This window comes from Epinephelus moara, chromosome 2 (genome assembly GCF_006386435.1).
Source record: "Epinephelus moara isolate mb chromosome 2, YSFRI_EMoa_1.0, whole genome shotgun sequence".
Classification (NCBI taxonomy): Eukaryota; Metazoa; Chordata; class Actinopteri; order Perciformes; family Serranidae; genus Epinephelus; species Epinephelus moara.
The window spans coordinates 22,286,432-22,303,447 of NC_065507.1; the positions used below are offsets into that span (position 1 = coordinate 22,286,432).

Genomic DNA, 17,016 nt, shown 5'->3' on the forward strand with positions numbered 1-17,016 from the left:
ACTGACTACTTTTTCTCATTGCAATGACCAGCCAATGGGATTTTTTGTATGGGATGATGCAATAGCTTCCACTAGAGTGGACTATATGCAGCAGTGCCCAAAATTGCTGGTATATGTAGAGAAAAAACACTTTTAAACAGCCGTACACTGTAGTGACCTCCATGCATGAAAGGGTTAACAGTTATGTTTAACTTGCTAAATCAGCATCTTTATGTTTACATATTTTATCTCCTGCGGTTATTTATGTTTCATTTCACATGTGCGTATTTTAGCTAGCTAGTTTAGATTAACGTTAGCTAGCCACAGCCTGCGTTTACATTAGCAACTTGGGTAGCTACTAGCTAGCAACAGCAGAGTCACGTTGGATATACTTAACACCACAAACACTTTTTGACAGAGTACAATGTTGCTATAGTTACCTGTAAAAGTGTCTCTTTTCTAGCAGCCCGATACAGATTTCTCTAAACAGTATCTACCTTAGAAAACTGAAGTCTCCGCAGCAAGCTGTTCTAGCTTTGCCTCACCACGCCACAAATCACGTGACCAGCCAGACGACACACCTCGTTGCGTCACACTCGCGCGCTTGTGTTTTTTAACTCAGGGTGTTCTTGTCAGTCTACCTAAATATTTGATTTAAATCTCTTTAAAGTTATCTGTTTCGGTAATACAAGTCTGTTGTGCTGTATTATAATATCATCACGACATTTCCTGCTACGCCCAGCTCTGGAACATTCTACCCGTCCCCAAACTGGAAAACACCAATCACATCAAGAAGCAAATAAATTCAACCAATAGCATTGGAGGCACCGCCTACTCACCGGAAGATTGACAGGATGGGAAGCCAATCATCGGAGAGAAGCGAATGCAACCTCTGAAACAACCACACAGCGGCGCTGTCCTCCAGTTTAAACCACCAGGGTAAACAAAGACAGCAAAAAGTTTCTTTACATGAGGATTCATTCAAACTTGCAATATTAAACAAGACATTTTGTCCATTGTTTGGAAGTTAACGACTCTATTATAAGAAAATATAGGCCTGTACTGTATATTACTACAGGTTTGATCTGATAAACAGCTTAATCTCAGACTCAATAATGACCAGCAAAGCCACACAGTTAAGGCTATTATAACTTTCGTTTCCACCCTGTCTGTTGAGTATTTCAGTAGCTGATTTTGTGAATGACATTAATGTAAATTCCTTAAAAAGTCTTTGTCCCGCTCTAGATTGATTTAAAAAAAAAGTCAGCTTGAAACAATTTCCCTGACAGAAAAGCTACCCTTTTCTTTAATAGTGGGCGTACATGTATTTCAGTTAGCCAAAGTATTCATCGAGCACAGATAACAGACCAGAGCATGTATGGGCAGAAAGAGGAGATCAAAGAAAGCTGAGAGCTATGCTGGGAGGAGTAGAGGAGGGGTGAGCCCACAGTCTTACAGCAAATGATTTACATTCCTATGGTTGCTGATGAAGATGGAGGTCTGCAAACCTGGAATCATTCATTCACACCTCATCTGCAGGTCATGTTCACATATTTGTAGCACATATATCACAAAGAACATAAAGATTTCTGTGTCTGACACAGTGTTTATTAACATCCGAGGTTCAAGTTAAGGTCTGTACATACAAATGTAGTTGCTTTCGGTTTTTATCATTACAACAGTACATAAATTTAGACAAGTCACCTTTTTTTCTGAACCTGCCCTACAATGAATGAAGTGGGCACTGATGTAGTCTATAAGAATGTATATAAGCTGATGCACATCTGTTGCAGAGATCCAGACATAAAGCATGTCACATATGCTAATCATACCTGCTGTGTTAGTGTAGATTTAATTGCATGTGTTTGCACTGACAGTATTTGCATAGGGAAACCACCTCAGGCACACTGAACTGTGGGATCCGGTTGAAAAACTGGGAGGACAGTAAGTCTCACCTGAGCAAGCACAGGGAAACTGTCTTATAAAGGCCTTATTCATTACACATTACGTATGTTTTCAGATTCTTCCAGGAGTGTGAGGTTAATACTGCATGATGTGAGCTTCGGTTATTGTCTGAATTTACCATCAAAGACACACCAGTACTCGTCGTGGTCTGCAGTGGTGGACAATATCTGAGTCCTATGAGTCTTGCTTGTACATTTTACTTCACTATTAGTTTATTACTAGCTTCACCACCAGCAGCTACTACACTGTAATGCATCAGTTATTAATGATAGGATATCACACTCTAACAGGGGCCATTCTGCCAACTGATTAGTGCTTTTACGGCTGCAACGTACAATTTTCATTGCTGCTTAATCTGTGGATTTGTTTCTGGTCTAGTCAAAAAAAAAATTTATTTTTATTTTTTGTAATCACTGTCAGAAAATGCTGATAATAATTTCACTGAGTTCAAGGCGGCTTCTTGTTTTATCTGACCATAGATTCAGTTTACTATCACATGACAGCGACAAGCAGCAAACTCTTTCTCAGATTCAAGAAGGCTTTTAGCCTGAAAAGTGACCAAAAATGATTAATTAGTTATCAAAGTAATTGATCAATAGACTACTGGTTCAGCTCTTCTAACTTTAAGTACATTTTGTTGACTTGTGTAGTTTTATTACGTAGAATTGTGAATGCAAAACTTTTACTTGAAGCATGGATGGATTTCTGAACGGGCAAGTGTCAGATGGGGCCTCCTGGCCTTCAACTGCAAAATGTTAATGTCAAATTAACACTTTCCAAGTAGGAAGAGACTCAATAAGACCATAAAGACATGCAAAGACCTGCAAAGAGACAACTATAGATAACTATAAAGTGACAAAAATTGCAAAAGAAAGACACAAAATGACCTGAAATAGACACAAAATGACTATGTGCCACCACAAAATACCACTCGTTCTACCCAAGCAGCGCTCAGAACATCAGTCCAAATCAGTCTGCACCGAGTTTGAAAGACTTAATAAGTAACAGATATATTAAAAAAAAGTATTAACCACTCTTAAGTGTTGACGGGGCTTTGCCTTGTGCTGCTTTCTGCAGTTTACTGACCTGTTTTCTGGCCTGTCCGTGATGTTGAACTTGACACACCAAAAAAACCCACACATAAACAGAAAGGCATACTCATCTGCTGCAGAGCTGTGTACATATCTCTGGTCTACTGGCAATGGGAAAGGAGTCTGTAGCCTATTTTTGGTGGGTTCATCTGTATCATACACAAGGTGGAAACAAGGTATGCTTGGGTTAACCTGCTAAAAAAGGCGACAGACAGACAAGTATGCCTTTGTGTGTGTGTCTTTTTTTGGCGTGTTTTGTTTGATGTCCTCAATAGACCAGAGAAGAGGTAAACAGCAGAGAGGAGCATGGAGGCTTATGAAAACTTAATGGTGGTCGCTTCTTTTTACTTATTCAGTCTCTCTTTGAAATTCAGTACAGACTAATTTGGACCGATGTTTGAGTGCTGTTGAGACAGACACGAAGGGTATTTTGTGGTGGCTCGTCATTGCATTTTGCTGGTAAATGAGCTAAAATGAGCGTGTTCATCCTAGTGTTGTGTTTCCATCAATGCTGATGAGATGATAAATACCTGTGACTACTGCAGAGTCATTTGACCTGGGAGTGAATGCCAATCGAAACCTTTCCCACTGCATTAAAAAGCCATATGTAAGCAGGTTTTGCAGTGGGAGAGGGGGTTGAAGAGAGGTGGTGGGGCCTTTTTGCATATCTGTGCCCTGGGGCCCATTGTCTCACCACATCTATCTCATCACACCCATGACTTGTAGTGGAGTATTTTTAACATGGAAATGTTGATACGAGATCTCTATACTTGTGCCATCATCCATATTAGTCAGATGCTTGAGAACTTTTTTGTTTTATAAAACAGCAAATGTGAAAAGTGCCACTGATAAGAACATTTGTAGTGTTCAATTCAATTTTATTTATAAAACCCAACATCACAAATCACAATTTGCCTCACAGGGCTTTACAGCATATGACATCCCTCTGTCCTTGACCCTCACAGTGGATAAGGAAAAACTCCCCCCAAAAAACCTTTAACTGGGAAAAAAATGGTAGAAACCTCAGGAAGAGCAACTGAGGAGGGATCCCTCTTCCAGGACGGACAGACGTGCAATAGATGTCATACAGAACAGATCAACATAATAAATGTACAGTAATCCGTATGACAAAATGATACATAAACAGAGACAGAGAGGGATGCAGGACAAGCAGTAATGACAATAGCTATAATAACATTAATTTTAGTAATAACATTATAATATTATTTTTGTAAGTACATATTAATATATGATGGTATATGTATGTAACAATAATAATCATATATGCATAATAATGGTGGAAGTATGACTAAGAAACATCCGTCTTTACGAAACGCTGGAGTCCTGTCATGCCTTTATCAATACAGTGAGGGTAATCACCCAGCAGGGCTCTGCCAGACCTTTGCTTTTATATTTCCCCTATGCGCATATCACATACACATATGTCATTGTCTGGAGTACAAATTTTGTATTTGTACTTTTCTGTGTGATTATAATATCATCCTGAGACCCAAACATTTGTTTGGTATGTATTTTTAATTTCTCCACACCATTTGGGATCAGTAGGACCGGATAAGTATAAAAAAACTAAACATTATCATACATATCAACACATAATCATAATAAAGTCCCAGTGTCCTCAAACCAGTACTTCCTAATTAAAAGTGTCTTAGCTTGCCACTTTCGCTTGGTCAAATTTGTTGTGATATCAAACTACAAGCATTATTCATAATATAAAGAAAGTTTCAATCATAAAATCTGAGCAGTTTTTGTCCACTTTTGTGTCGGGATCGGCTGCAGCCTGACTTGGCAGAGATGGCTGCCATCTTGTTTTTACATGGATTAGTGTATCCTGCTCTTACTACCACTAGATAGGACAGAAACGTGTCCACAAACGAGGACAACAGGTCTAAGTTAATCAGAATGATGTCCTCATGGGAGGACACAGGGTCTCAGGAGGTTAAGGAGCGGACAATTATTACTTTTATTTTTCATTTCTTTAGATATAAAAAACAAAACAAAAAACTTTTACATTTTTCTATTTAAATTTTGCTTTATGCACATATCACATACACATATGGACCAGTTCATTGCTATTCTGTTGCTAGGGCAACGACTTTGGTCCCTGTTTACTTCCTGTCAGCTTCTGCATTAACATACATTCAAAGAGGAAATACAAAGGGACCCATTTAAAATGTTTATGTTTTCTGTTTGTACCTGTACTTTTCTGTGTGATTATAATGTGGAGTGGTCAATTATTACTTTTATTTTTATTTCTTTAAAAACAACATTTTTTGGTTACCTTTTTCTATTTAAAATTTGCTTTTTCTAACTAAATGGTTAATATGAAGGAGTGGATATTTGTATTTTCATCTATCTTTCTGTGTCTAAGTTCAGAACATTTCTGAATATAATGTATACAGATGTTATATACAGCTGTAAAAATGGAAAAGCATACGTTGTATTGTTGATGAAAACTAAGAAATTAAGTGAAAAGGGAATATGTTGGAGCTAGTGTAGTATAACTTAGGGATAGAAAAATCGTAATATCTAAATCTTCTAATATATAGTGTTGTCCTATTTATAACAGAGTAACTTTGAACAAAGACATAGGGTTGGTAAAGGGGCGTGACAGCAGGCACAGCCATGGTGTGCTCGGCTGGTGGAGACTGGGAGAGAGGGCTGCTCTGCAGAGGGAGGGAGAGAGAGAGAGGAGGAGGAACTACTGGAGGAAAAAAAGTTAAAGTAAAAATGGCTTCCTTGTCTTTGGAGTCCACAGAACAATCTGAAAACAGCACGGACGAGCCGACAGCCGCCGAGTACAAAGAAGAGCAAGACCCGGTGCAAGTCTCGGAGCAGTTACTCCAAAGTTTCCAAAAGTCGGCTCTGAGTTTTTCCACTGACCAAGTCTCATGTCTGTGCGAGGCCCTTCTGCAGGCGGGCAATGTGGATCGCCTGTGGAGATTTCTATCCACCATACCTCCTTCGTCCGAGCTGCTACGTGGCAACGAGACCCTGCTCAAGGCCCAGGCACTGGTGGCTTTCCACCGGGAGGAATTCAAGGAGCTGTACGCCATCCTGGAGAGCTACGACTTCCACCCGTCTAACCATGGGTTCCTGCAGGACCTGTACCTGAAAGCCCGCTACAAGGAGGCGGAGAGGTCCCGGGGCCGCAGCCTGGGCGCAGTGGACAAGTACCGGCTCAGGAAGAAGTTCCCTTTACCCAAAACTATCTGGGACGGAGAGGAGACGGTGTACTGCTTCAAAGAGAAGTCCCGAAATGCATTGAAGGAGTGCTATAAGAGCAACAGGTACCCCACTCCGGACGAGAAGAAGAACCTGGCCAAAGTCACCGGGCTGTCCCTCACACAGGTCAGCAACTGGTTCAAGAACCGCAGGCAGAGGGACAGGACCCCGTCCGGGACCCACAGCAAAAGGCAAGACCAGCAAACACATTTATAGAACTGTATCTGCTTTGTGGAGTGAGTTAGGTGAAGTCATGATCCAGCATCCAGGCGACAGCTGTCTGAAACTTCCCTTTGTTTATTCCAGAGCTTGTTACCTTGTGTTTATGACATTGTTATTAACACAAACCAGTCCCTGAAACTCCCAGACCAAACCTTAATAGTAAACAAAGACCTGCAGGCCCGCTGCACATGGCTGCACATAAAGAGTATGCACACATTAAACTTCAAAAGAGCAAAACTAACAATTAAAAACACTGCTTCATGTAGAAAGTATGGCCAGGGGAGCTGACATTTGACAGCAGTAAAGCCACCCAGGTCTGAGACCAGGAGCATGTTGCTTTGTTATGAAATGTGAGATCCAGGCGCCCACCATGGCTCAAGTTTCCTGAAACCCTGCACCGCTGCCTGGGGCCTGCAGGGTGACTGAGGTTAGAGTAAAAGCTCTATCAGGGGAAGGTAGGGAGAGAAAAAATCCTCTTGAAGCTGCTCTCACACAGGCTGAAATCTCAGAGTTTTGCAGCCACTATTAATCCGAGCAGGGGGAAGGCAAGTTGTGAGGAGATAAGAGAGAATACAGCAGGAGTTATCTTATCAGAGGGTTTGTGGTGGTCTGGCAGACAATCTGAAGGCGGCTATACATTAAACAAGGACACGCCCTGAAAGAGGAATCTAGGAATCTGATCCAGCTTTTGCTCTAAACTGATCCACTGTAGGATGAAATGGTAAAGATGACCACAAAAGGTCAACAAGGACCAATACAAATAACTAAATGGTTGGTATCTTTGCCAGTACGTCATAAGTTAACCACTAAAAATCTGTTCTATAATAAACTAGAAGAAAGTTTTATCATTCATTTAATCTAAACATGAAACATGTCTAACGTCTGGTGTATTTTCTCCAGATGTTACTTTAGAAATAGATGATATTTAGAAATGTTTTTATTTAAGTTAAGAAATCATCATGTGCTGTGCAAAGCCACTTGCACAGCACACTTTTGTGTAACTGCCAAAACGATTAATTGAATCAATCAACAATTGAATCCTACCCTTCAAACAAACAAACTTACTAGCAAACAAAAACAAGACAAAATAAATTAAATAAATAAATATGTAGTAGTCACTGTAGTGCTGGGCAGAATGATCGACCAACTGCGTCACCTCTTGGAGTATCTAGTTTGAGTGTTTTACATTGAATTGCCCCTTGAATGCATCGCCTTCAGGGGCTCACAGTGACAGCACATAGAGGTAACATCATTCAGGAAATTAACAACAGTACACTGATTTATTCAGAAGAGTTTTAAATCGATTGCTGACTCTCAGAATGGATGTTATCATGAAAATGTTACTTATGTCATCATCTTTACATAGCCTGATAGTATGTATTTTAAAGGTCCAGTGTGTAGGATTTAGAGGGATCTATTGGCAGAATTGTATATAATATTCGTAACTATGTTTTATTAGTTTATAATCACCTGAAAATAAGAATCGTTTTCGTTACCTCAGAATGAGCTGTTAATGTCTACATACGGAGTGGGTCCTCTTCCACAGTGTCCCCCATGTTGCTTTGCAGTAGCCCAGAAGGAACAAACCAAACACTGGCTCTAAATTGGGCCCATTTGTGTTTTTGCCTCAGCCGCTGTATTAACTCTTTACCACCAAAACTAGCGTGTGTACGTGGGTTTTTTAAACAATATAGGCTATAGAACCCTCTCTCATTGCCACTAGACTAGAGCCTGTTTTTTGTTTGTTCTGTTGCGTCATGTTCAACATCACAGGCAGTGAGGAAAACAGATTAGTAAACTGTAGAAAGCAGCATGAATGCCTCTGAAGATATTACAGTGGTTACTTCTTTTTATATATCTCCTACTTTATACAGTCTCTCTTTCGAACTTGGTGCATGCTAATTTGGAACGATGTTTGAGCGCTTTCTGGGCGGAGACGGACGTCATTTTGTGGTGGCATGTTATTACATCTTGCCAGTAAAGGAGTTAAAACTAGCGAGTTCATCCCGGGTGTTGTAATTCCATCACTGCCGATCAGAGTCGGAGCAGATAAATACCTGTAACCACTGTGTAATTATGTGGGAATTATGTGTCCCAGGTGTTAATGCTGATTATAGCCTTTCCCATGACATACAAAGCCAGATGTTAACAGGTGTTAGTGGGTTTGTTGTGCTGTGGAAAAGGGGGCTTTTTTTCTTGCTTGCTTTTCTTGCGTCAGTGCCACTAAATCATACACACTGGACTTTTAATTACCAGAGTCAATACATATTTGCAAATTGCAAACATGCAGATGCTTCAGAGTTGGCTTAAAGACATTTTTGCCAGAAATCACAAAGTCACCCTAAAATTGAACATTTAAATATCGAACAGTTATTGAATATTTTGCACTTATCACATAATAAAATCATCCATTATTATTACAAATAGTACAGGGAGAATTTTGTTTGTCTGAGGATCTCTGGACTGTTTTTGTAAACCAGAAATGGTAATGTATGATAACTTTAAATGTCCTACTGAGTTGCACTTCTAAACATGAAGATGGGTGTGGTGGTGAGACAATATATCATGATTACTATTTTTTATAGGAATATATGTGTAATAGCTGTTTTGTAGCCTGACTTTGATGCTGTAAGACATTACATACTCAAAGTTAAATGATTGTAAATGCATTTTAAAAGCAATATTAATTCTGTTCAACACATTTCACACATACTACATATTTATGTAAATTCATTTTTTGAATGGTTTACTTTGAGAAGTTAAAAGTATTTCAATTTTACTGCAAAGTAAAATGCCAAATTTAAAGGTTTCTCAGTCCTCTACACGATATCACAATATGAAATTCTACCATTGTGACTCGGAATTAAATAAATTATCAGACCAAAACCTAAGTGAAAATTGGTGCTGAACAACCAGATGCCATCAATATGAATAGTGACGGGAATCAAGAACTGGTTCTAGTAGAGGAATCGGTTCCACATCCATCTGAATCATATGCCTCTGAGCTTATCAATTCCTTAAATCTATGCCAGCATGTTTTTCTATTTATTGTGCATTGTAAAACTATGATGTGAAACTCATGCATCTACACTGTTGGAAACTCACAAAAAGGAGTCATGGCAAAGAGGAAGAAACCGTTCAAAGCACGGCTTCATTTCATGAAGTAAGATGACAGTAGTGCTGCTTGTATGTAAAATGATTATTTTAAATAGAGACAACAACAAACATGCCGTATGTTCAGCCATCTTGTTTTTTTGGAGCCAGAAGTGACTATATTTGGGTGAGAGGGTGGAGCTATGGAGGAGTGATGGGTGGATCTGACTGAGAAGCTGAGGACATTATCGGCAGACAGCCTGTCACTCAAAGTGGCCCACCCTTAATTATGTGTAATTTTAAGCCTTAATAAAATCTTATCAGTTCCCATCTCTGAAGATAAAGACGTTTGTGCACAGATACTCCTTGTTTTTCGTGTAGATCGCCTGATGTCATAAACTCAAATACTTTAAAGGATTAGCATATTACAAAGGGAGAAGATGTTGGTGTTTCTAAGTGTTCAAGTGCACTCAGGTTGAGCGCTGAAAAAGTCCAGTGCCCGACCCTCTAAATACAACCACTTTTCTCTTATTTGACCCATTTATTTCTTCATTCCAGTGAGTCTGATGGGAACCACAGCACTGAGGACGAATCGAGCCCCATGGACGATGCCCCTGACAAACCAGAGGAGGTTGCCGGCTCCACAGCCTCCATCATCTCTCTCTCTGCCGTCCCCTGCAGCACTGGAGGCCAGCTCATCCTAAACGGATCCGGTGGCTTCCTCACAGCCCCCCAGTCGTTATTACTTAATGGAAACTCCCTGATCTCCAGCACCGGTGCTGGTGTCATAATTAATGGGCTAAACTTGGGCGATTGCCAGACAGTCACACTGAGTCCTGTTGCCACCAACTCTCCTTTGATACTGAACGGGGCTCAGGTAATAACCAAACCTAGTATCAGTGTGCAGCAACAGCCAGTTGTTTCTATGGCACAGCAGGAGGTTACGGCCATGGAGGCCAAGCCAGGTAGTCTTCCAGCAGTTGTTCTTAGCACCAACAACACACCAGTCTCAAACCATCCATCCATCATCTCTCCTCCTCTGCACACCAAAACAGGAAGCGGCAATGCGATGGATTTCATCAGCGTCCCTGATTCAGAGGGCAGCAGCCAGACAGTATCTTCTTCTTCATCTTTATCCCCCTCCTCACCAACTCTGTCCTCCCCAACCAGTCTCCCCTCACTAGTCTTAACACAAAACCCCCAGCGCCAGGAGACCCTCACCCTCCCCGCCTCGATGTCGTCTGCAGGCATGGTTATCTCCACCTCTGTCTTCGCCACTGCTGGCTCCCACTTAAACGCCTCTAGCTCTGTGGTTTCCTCCAGCAACTCCACCCCTCAGGTTTTCTCTCTGCCCCAGGTTGTGCCTTCCATCCAGGGTATACCAGTATCCCAACTGGTCCAGCACTCTTCAGGAGCCCAGGTGTCCCAGTGCCCTCAGTTGGTCCCAGTATCCCCCCTCACTTCACCAGCTCCTCAGTTCCAAAACCAGACAGTGAACACAAGCAACAGACTGGTGCAACAGCAGCAGGACGCTTCAACATCTCTGTCTGAAGGTGCCACAACCATAGTCTCTATCTCACAGCTAACCAACAATCAGCTCCCACAGCGAACGGTACACCAACTGGGGGACCAAAGCACAAACTCCACACCCAGCAAAATCCAGGTCCCACAGGTCATTTCCATCTCTTCCCCGACACAAGTCGTCCCAGTACCCCAGGCCAAAGGCACCACACCGGCACAGTTAGTCCCCCTCTCCATGCCTCAGCTGGTCCCAGTCTCGCCCATCCAAACGTCTTCCACCATCTCTTTCCCCCAAGTGGTACCGGCCAGTCCTTCTCTCTCCATCCCCTCTGCTGGAGTGCCCTTACAGATCCTGTCTTCAGCTCCTGCAGGGGTCACACAGGGTCCTCTCAGGATAAACCAGCTCAGGCCCATTCAGAGTGTGGGTCAACCAGCAACCAGCGTGGCTCCGGGTGTGCAGCTCCTCAACTCTGGGATCATTCAGCTTCCCTCTGCTCCTCCAGGTACACTGAATTCATTGGATATTTGTGGATAGACTCAGTGAGCGAGACACAATGATTAGATGAATGACAGAAAATGAACCGGCAACTGCTTTGATAATTAAGTGTTTTTAAGATTAATTTTGGGGGTGATTTTGCCTTTAATGACAGGACAGCTGTAGATAGACAAGAAAGGTGGGATGACATGTAGCAGAGGGCCATTAGCTGGAGGCGAACCTGTGTTGTTGCAAAGGGCTCAGCCTGTGTAGGGCGCATGCTCTACCAGGTGAGCTAGAGGAAGTGCTTCTATAACTTTTGAAGCAAATTGCCAAAAAGTTACTGCTTCTAGCCTCTAAAATGTGAGGATTTTTTTTTGTCATACATGATATTAAACTGAATATGTTTGGGATTTGGGACTATTAGTCAGATAAAAGAGGCAAGTTAAGGACATGGACTTGAGAAATGATTATACAATGAGCAGTTTTCACCATTTTCTGGCATTATATAGACTTATGGACTAATGGAGACAACAATGAGCAAATCAATGGACATAAAAAAAGTTACTTGGAGCTGTAAAAGCAAATTAATGCGTCAACATTTATTTATTTGGAAAGAAACAGTATTTTCTAAACAGTCTAATTGTTTGATACTGACCTTATTTTTAGTACCAATGTAGGTAGTAATAATTATGTCATTACATGGATTACCTGATGCTGAGTCACTTGATATAATTAATTGTTACTGGAACTAACAAATGTTTTGTATTATTAATTAATCTGGTGGTTAATTTCTGAATAAATTGATCATTTGTTTGGTCTGTAAAATATCAGAAAATAGGGGAAAATGACCATTTAGTTTACTAGAGCCAAAAATCGTCATGTTCCTTATTTTGTTTTACCATCAGTCCAAAACCTGCATATATTCAGCTGATTATCTGATAAGACAAAGAAAAGCAGAAACAAACACCATAGAATATTGGCATTTCTGCTTGAAAATGATCATAATGATGAATAAATTATTATCAAAACAGTTGCTGATTAATTTTCTGTCAATGGATCAATAAACTAATCCTTTTAACTTATGAATTATTTTCATGGCTGTTTGTCAGGTATGTCTATTAACACAGTAGCTACACCCATAAAAAACATGCCCTAAAAAATGATAATAATTAAGTAAAATTAAAGGTCCAGTGTGTAGGATTCAGGGGCATCTATTAGCAGAAATGATATATAATATTCATAACTATGTTTTCATTACTGTATAATCACCTGAGAATTAGTAGCGCTGTGTTTTCATTACCTTAGAATAAGCCGTTACTATCTAGAGCGGGCCCTTTTTCATGGAGTATGCCATATTGTTCTACAGTAGCCCGGAACAGACAAATCAAGGACTATTCTTGTTTTGGTGTCGGTCACAGTAGTTCTCCTAAACACGTAGTAAACAAGTTTCAGTTCTGCAACCTCTCTGCTAGATGCCACTAAATCCTACACAGCTAACACAATACCAAGACAGGCAGGAGATTATTAATGCTTGACTAATTCTTCCTTACAGCAAATGTTAATTGTATGAAACACATGTTGTTGTGAGTACTGGTCTGTAAATTAATTTGGTTCCTAAATGTTTTATGGTGCTACATCTCACACTGGTGCAACTCTTGTCACAACCGTAGGTAACCTTCTCCTCGGTGGAAGTCCCTACTTGAGTGTCCAGCAAGGCAAGCTGATTCTGACCATCCCAGCAGGCATTCAGCTCACCAGTTTACCCCTGAAACCAGTCCCTGAGGCTCCACCCATTTCTGCTAATGGTGTGAGCTCCGTTCTCACCTCCTCCACTCCTCCTGCAGCTTTAACCACCTCCGGCCTGACCCCCAGTGGCCTCACATCATCTCCCCTTAACTTCATCAACACGTCTCCACCATACGGTGCTCCAGAGACTGGGACACCTGCCCAGCCCTCCCCTCATGCGCTGGACCATTCAGTCACCCCGACGCCAAATACTCTGACTCCAGAAAGTATGCTCACCCTCAGTCCCATGTACAGTGGGGCGACACCCAGCACCCAGTTGTCCCAGCCAGCCTGGAGCCCTGTGCCCCTCTCCACTTCAGCTAGTCTAACTCTGTTCGATGTCCGCAGCAAGGGGGACCTACCTGTAGACCCGGCTTTGTTAGGCCTACCTGGAGGAGAGTCGCTGCTTCTGGGAAGCCCCTCGTCAGAGCAGGATGTGGAAGCCAGCTCCGCACTGGGGAATCCAGAGGAGATGGATGGGGACTCCAAGATTCTTACTCAGCTCCAGTCTGTCCCTGTGGATGATGATCTGGGCTTGTAGTCTGTTTACCCTGTGGGTCGGCAACCCAGTGTCTCTGGATAAAAACATACAGCAGGTTGCAGACTCTGCTGTCTGAGAGATTTTACTCCACAATGTCAGTCCTCTAAGAGCCAAATGTTTGTTTTTACAATATGTTCAGCACAGAGAGGCAAAGTCTGTCCCCTTCCGGTGGACCACCATGGGACCTTGTTTCAGAAAAAAACAACGTATGGCAGTCAATGGAGGGAGACAAATAATTTTTTGATCCCATTTGCATTGTGCCATGAATTACACATATGATGTCTGTAGATTTAAAAGATAATTTTGCTAGTAACAAAAGTCATAGTTTGTCGTATGTAACTTGGATGACTACACAAGTCGTTTTGGAAGCGTTATACCTCTTTCCCTCGCTGAAGCTAGTACAGGGGTGTACGAAGTGTGCAATGTGTCCTGCTCGTTCTTTAGCTTCCCAGCTGATAAAAAGACCAGTATAGTCTCATGCTGGTGAAGACTCTCAGTCATCCAGGTCATGGTAATGTTAAGTGCTACATTGTAGGCAACTGGACTTGCTTGAGTTTCAGTTCATCAGTTGTTCAGAGCTGAAGAAGCCTCTTGGATGAGAGGTGAAACGTCCTCAAGAAACTCAAGCGAGTCCAGTTGCCTACGATATAGCACTTATGATGACCAGTATAGTCACTGGGTGAAACAGCCCAGGTAAAATAACATTACATTTGTGCTGGGAACAAAGCTAGATTACAGAGCTAGTAAAGTTGCAGGTGTAGGTGACATAAATTGTGCGTGGCGAGAAATGCAGTTCTCAAAGCAGTTTCACACAAAATTAAATAGTGCTACGATAAACTGCAATGTTCTTGACTCGAAAAATTATTTTTTAAATTGATAAACGTGTAATTCATGGCACAATTCAAATGGCACTATAGAATAATTTCTCTTTGCTGTTGACTACCGTACATATTTTTTTTCCAAAAGAATGTCCCATGGGAACACTAGGAGGAGAGGGACCTCCGCTCTCTGAGAAAAGCCTAATACCGTCATGGTCTTAGCTGGCACTTTTGAGACAAATCCTCTCCAGTTATGTTTCACATGGACGGGCAGGGTTGTTTTTACTAAAAATCCGTACGTGCCTTATCTGTTTTATCAGATCCAGACAGAAGAAATAACTGGGCTTCATCCGCTTGGCTCACTCACAGGTCCTGGTGGTGAAAAAAGAGACTATATTACGCAAGGCGTTTTGGCTTTGCCCATTCTCTCAGCTCTCCTTTGCAGTTTTGTGGACTACAGACCAAGTTTGGAAAAGATGTCTGGGGTTTTTGCTGGCAGTAGAAGTACTTCATTATGGACCCACCGCAGTAACTTTACACCGAACTATCTGGCAAAGGCATAAATCTAGAAATAACTGAGTGTTGACTGCCTGTCCAGAGCTCAGAGATTCAGGACGTGTTCCGCAGACACTCCAGGAATATAGTGAGGAGCGTATTCTTCACAAACAGGACTTGAGTTTTATGTGAAACTGTTATTACATCATAGCTTCAAGGGCTATAAAGCAGTATTTTATTACAATGAGTTACTGAAGTCTGGGCTGAAACATGCTGCCAAACTACATTTTTATCAGTCAACTGTTTGAAATGACTCTCTGCAGTTTTCAAAAGCTGCCCTCCATCAGTAAAGCTACAACACAGGAAAGAAAAGGGTCTTTACTCTATGCAATGCATGTTTAGTTTTTTTTTTTATAGGACACTATGTGGCACAATGGCTGAATTGAACAGTCAGTACACTTGGGAGATGAGGAAAAGCTTTTTCAAATACATGAAGCATGCATGACACTAAAGCGTTTTGCTGTGATCCCACGTAGTGATGCATCCAAAACCGGTTGATACGTTGATAAGTGCCTTATTTTAAAGCTTATTGGTTTAATGTTTTTGAGTTTTAAAACAGTTTTTCAAGTGCTACACACCTGACCAAATGTTGGTATTCACTCTATGGACATTTTTTGAATACCCACATTTCTGTGTCTGATCTCCATTGAAAAAAATGTGACGGTTTTGGTTGCATTGTCATCGCTCAATCTCCTCTATTTGTATATTTTGCACCTTTTATTCACATGATGTTTACGCTGCGTTGCCGTGTTGTTGTGACAGTGGTTAGACTCACATCCTTTCATAATCGGAACATTAAAAATCCCCACTTGACTTTACAGGACACTGATTTCCTGATTAAATCTGCCTTAAATTGACGAAACAGGCCTCTTTGTTTGAAACCTAAAATTGCTAATCATCATCATATGAGCTTTCCACTGTCATAACACAGGTGGCGGTCAAACCTTTGGCCAATTATGGTACACAAAAATACACTTAAGTGTTGCATCTAGTTACAGTAATGGCCTTTGTGTTGTTTTTTTTATTAGTTTGTTTATTGTTTGTCTTTTTTTTGTACATTTAATCTATTTAAAGCATGTATCAATCAGTAAGAAAATGAGTCCTTGTGGAAAAACGCAGATAGGAAATGATATTCATTTTCACTCGGAAGGTCACGTCGTTGGGCAAACTGAGGTTGTGAAATCTTAGACTACAGGTATTAAATCAATAGTGATGGCAGGTAGGTAACTTTCAAACACAGTAGGTTATTCCTCGTTAATAAATGTTGAGGTCATTCGTTCTCAGTGGCCTCTGTGTAGAATATTAAATGGCTTGGACAAATCAATTTTAGTCTTTTAGTAGTTAGGGATAAAGGGAAATGTGTCCTGTGTGTAAAATACGGTAGTCTGCGTTTGTTTATATGAGCCATTTCTTACCAAAGTATGTAGACGTTGAAGCCTCTGTGGGCTTATGCACATTTGTACCCGTCTGTTCGTCGCCTCGGATACGTTGTCACTGTCTCCTACCTGACACACATGACTCCAGATTTAACCAAAGATAATGTGTTCTGATCGACTTTTTGATAGTTCTGAAAGGGATCGTTTGTCATTCAAGGTTCTTGTTATCTCATTTTTGTATTCAAATGCATTCTATTTTTTATATTACATATTATTGTAATAAACTACATTTACAAAAAAAAGGTTTGGCTTTTATTATGAGTGTTGGGAACTGAGTTGCTGTCAA

At 41.1% G+C, this 17,016-nt stretch overlaps 2 protein-coding genes across 4 annotated transcripts in view; one reads left to right on the forward strand and one right to left on the reverse strand.

The window, feature by feature from the left end:
* tbcb (tubulin folding cofactor B) overlaps nucleotides 1–722 on the reverse strand; it is a 14,268-nt gene extending 13,546 nt beyond the window's left edge. Inside the window, exon 1 of one of the 2 annotated variants that reach the window (XM_050033240.1) lies at nucleotides 477–722. The gene's annotated coding sequence lies outside the window, so the exon portion shown is untranslated. Of the gene's footprint in view, nucleotides 1–419 lie in introns of both variants that reach the window. The other variant, XM_050033232.1, reaches the window with a different exon arrangement.
* A 4,739-nt stretch (nucleotides 723–5,461) lies between these two features.
* On the forward strand, nucleotides 5,462–16,952 carry six5 (SIX homeobox 5). 2 transcript variants are annotated; one of them, XR_007569089.1, is made up of 4 exons: nucleotides 5,462–6,472; nucleotides 10,155–11,620; nucleotides 13,266–14,442; nucleotides 14,558–16,952. XR_007569089.1 is itself a non-coding variant. In XM_050032809.1 (3 exons), exons 1-3 carry the CDS (start codon nucleotides 5,682–5,684, stop codon nucleotides 13,919–13,921), a joined length of 2,913 nt encoding a protein of 970 aa, XP_049888766.1. In that variant the 5' UTR covers nucleotides 5,462–5,681; the 3' UTR covers nucleotides 13,922–16,952. The 2 variants fall into 2 exon arrangements, 1 of the variants encoding a protein (XP_049888766.1); XM_050032809.1 differs by having other exon boundaries at nucleotides 13,266–16,952.
* Nucleotides 16,953–17,016: the final 64 nt, after the last annotated feature.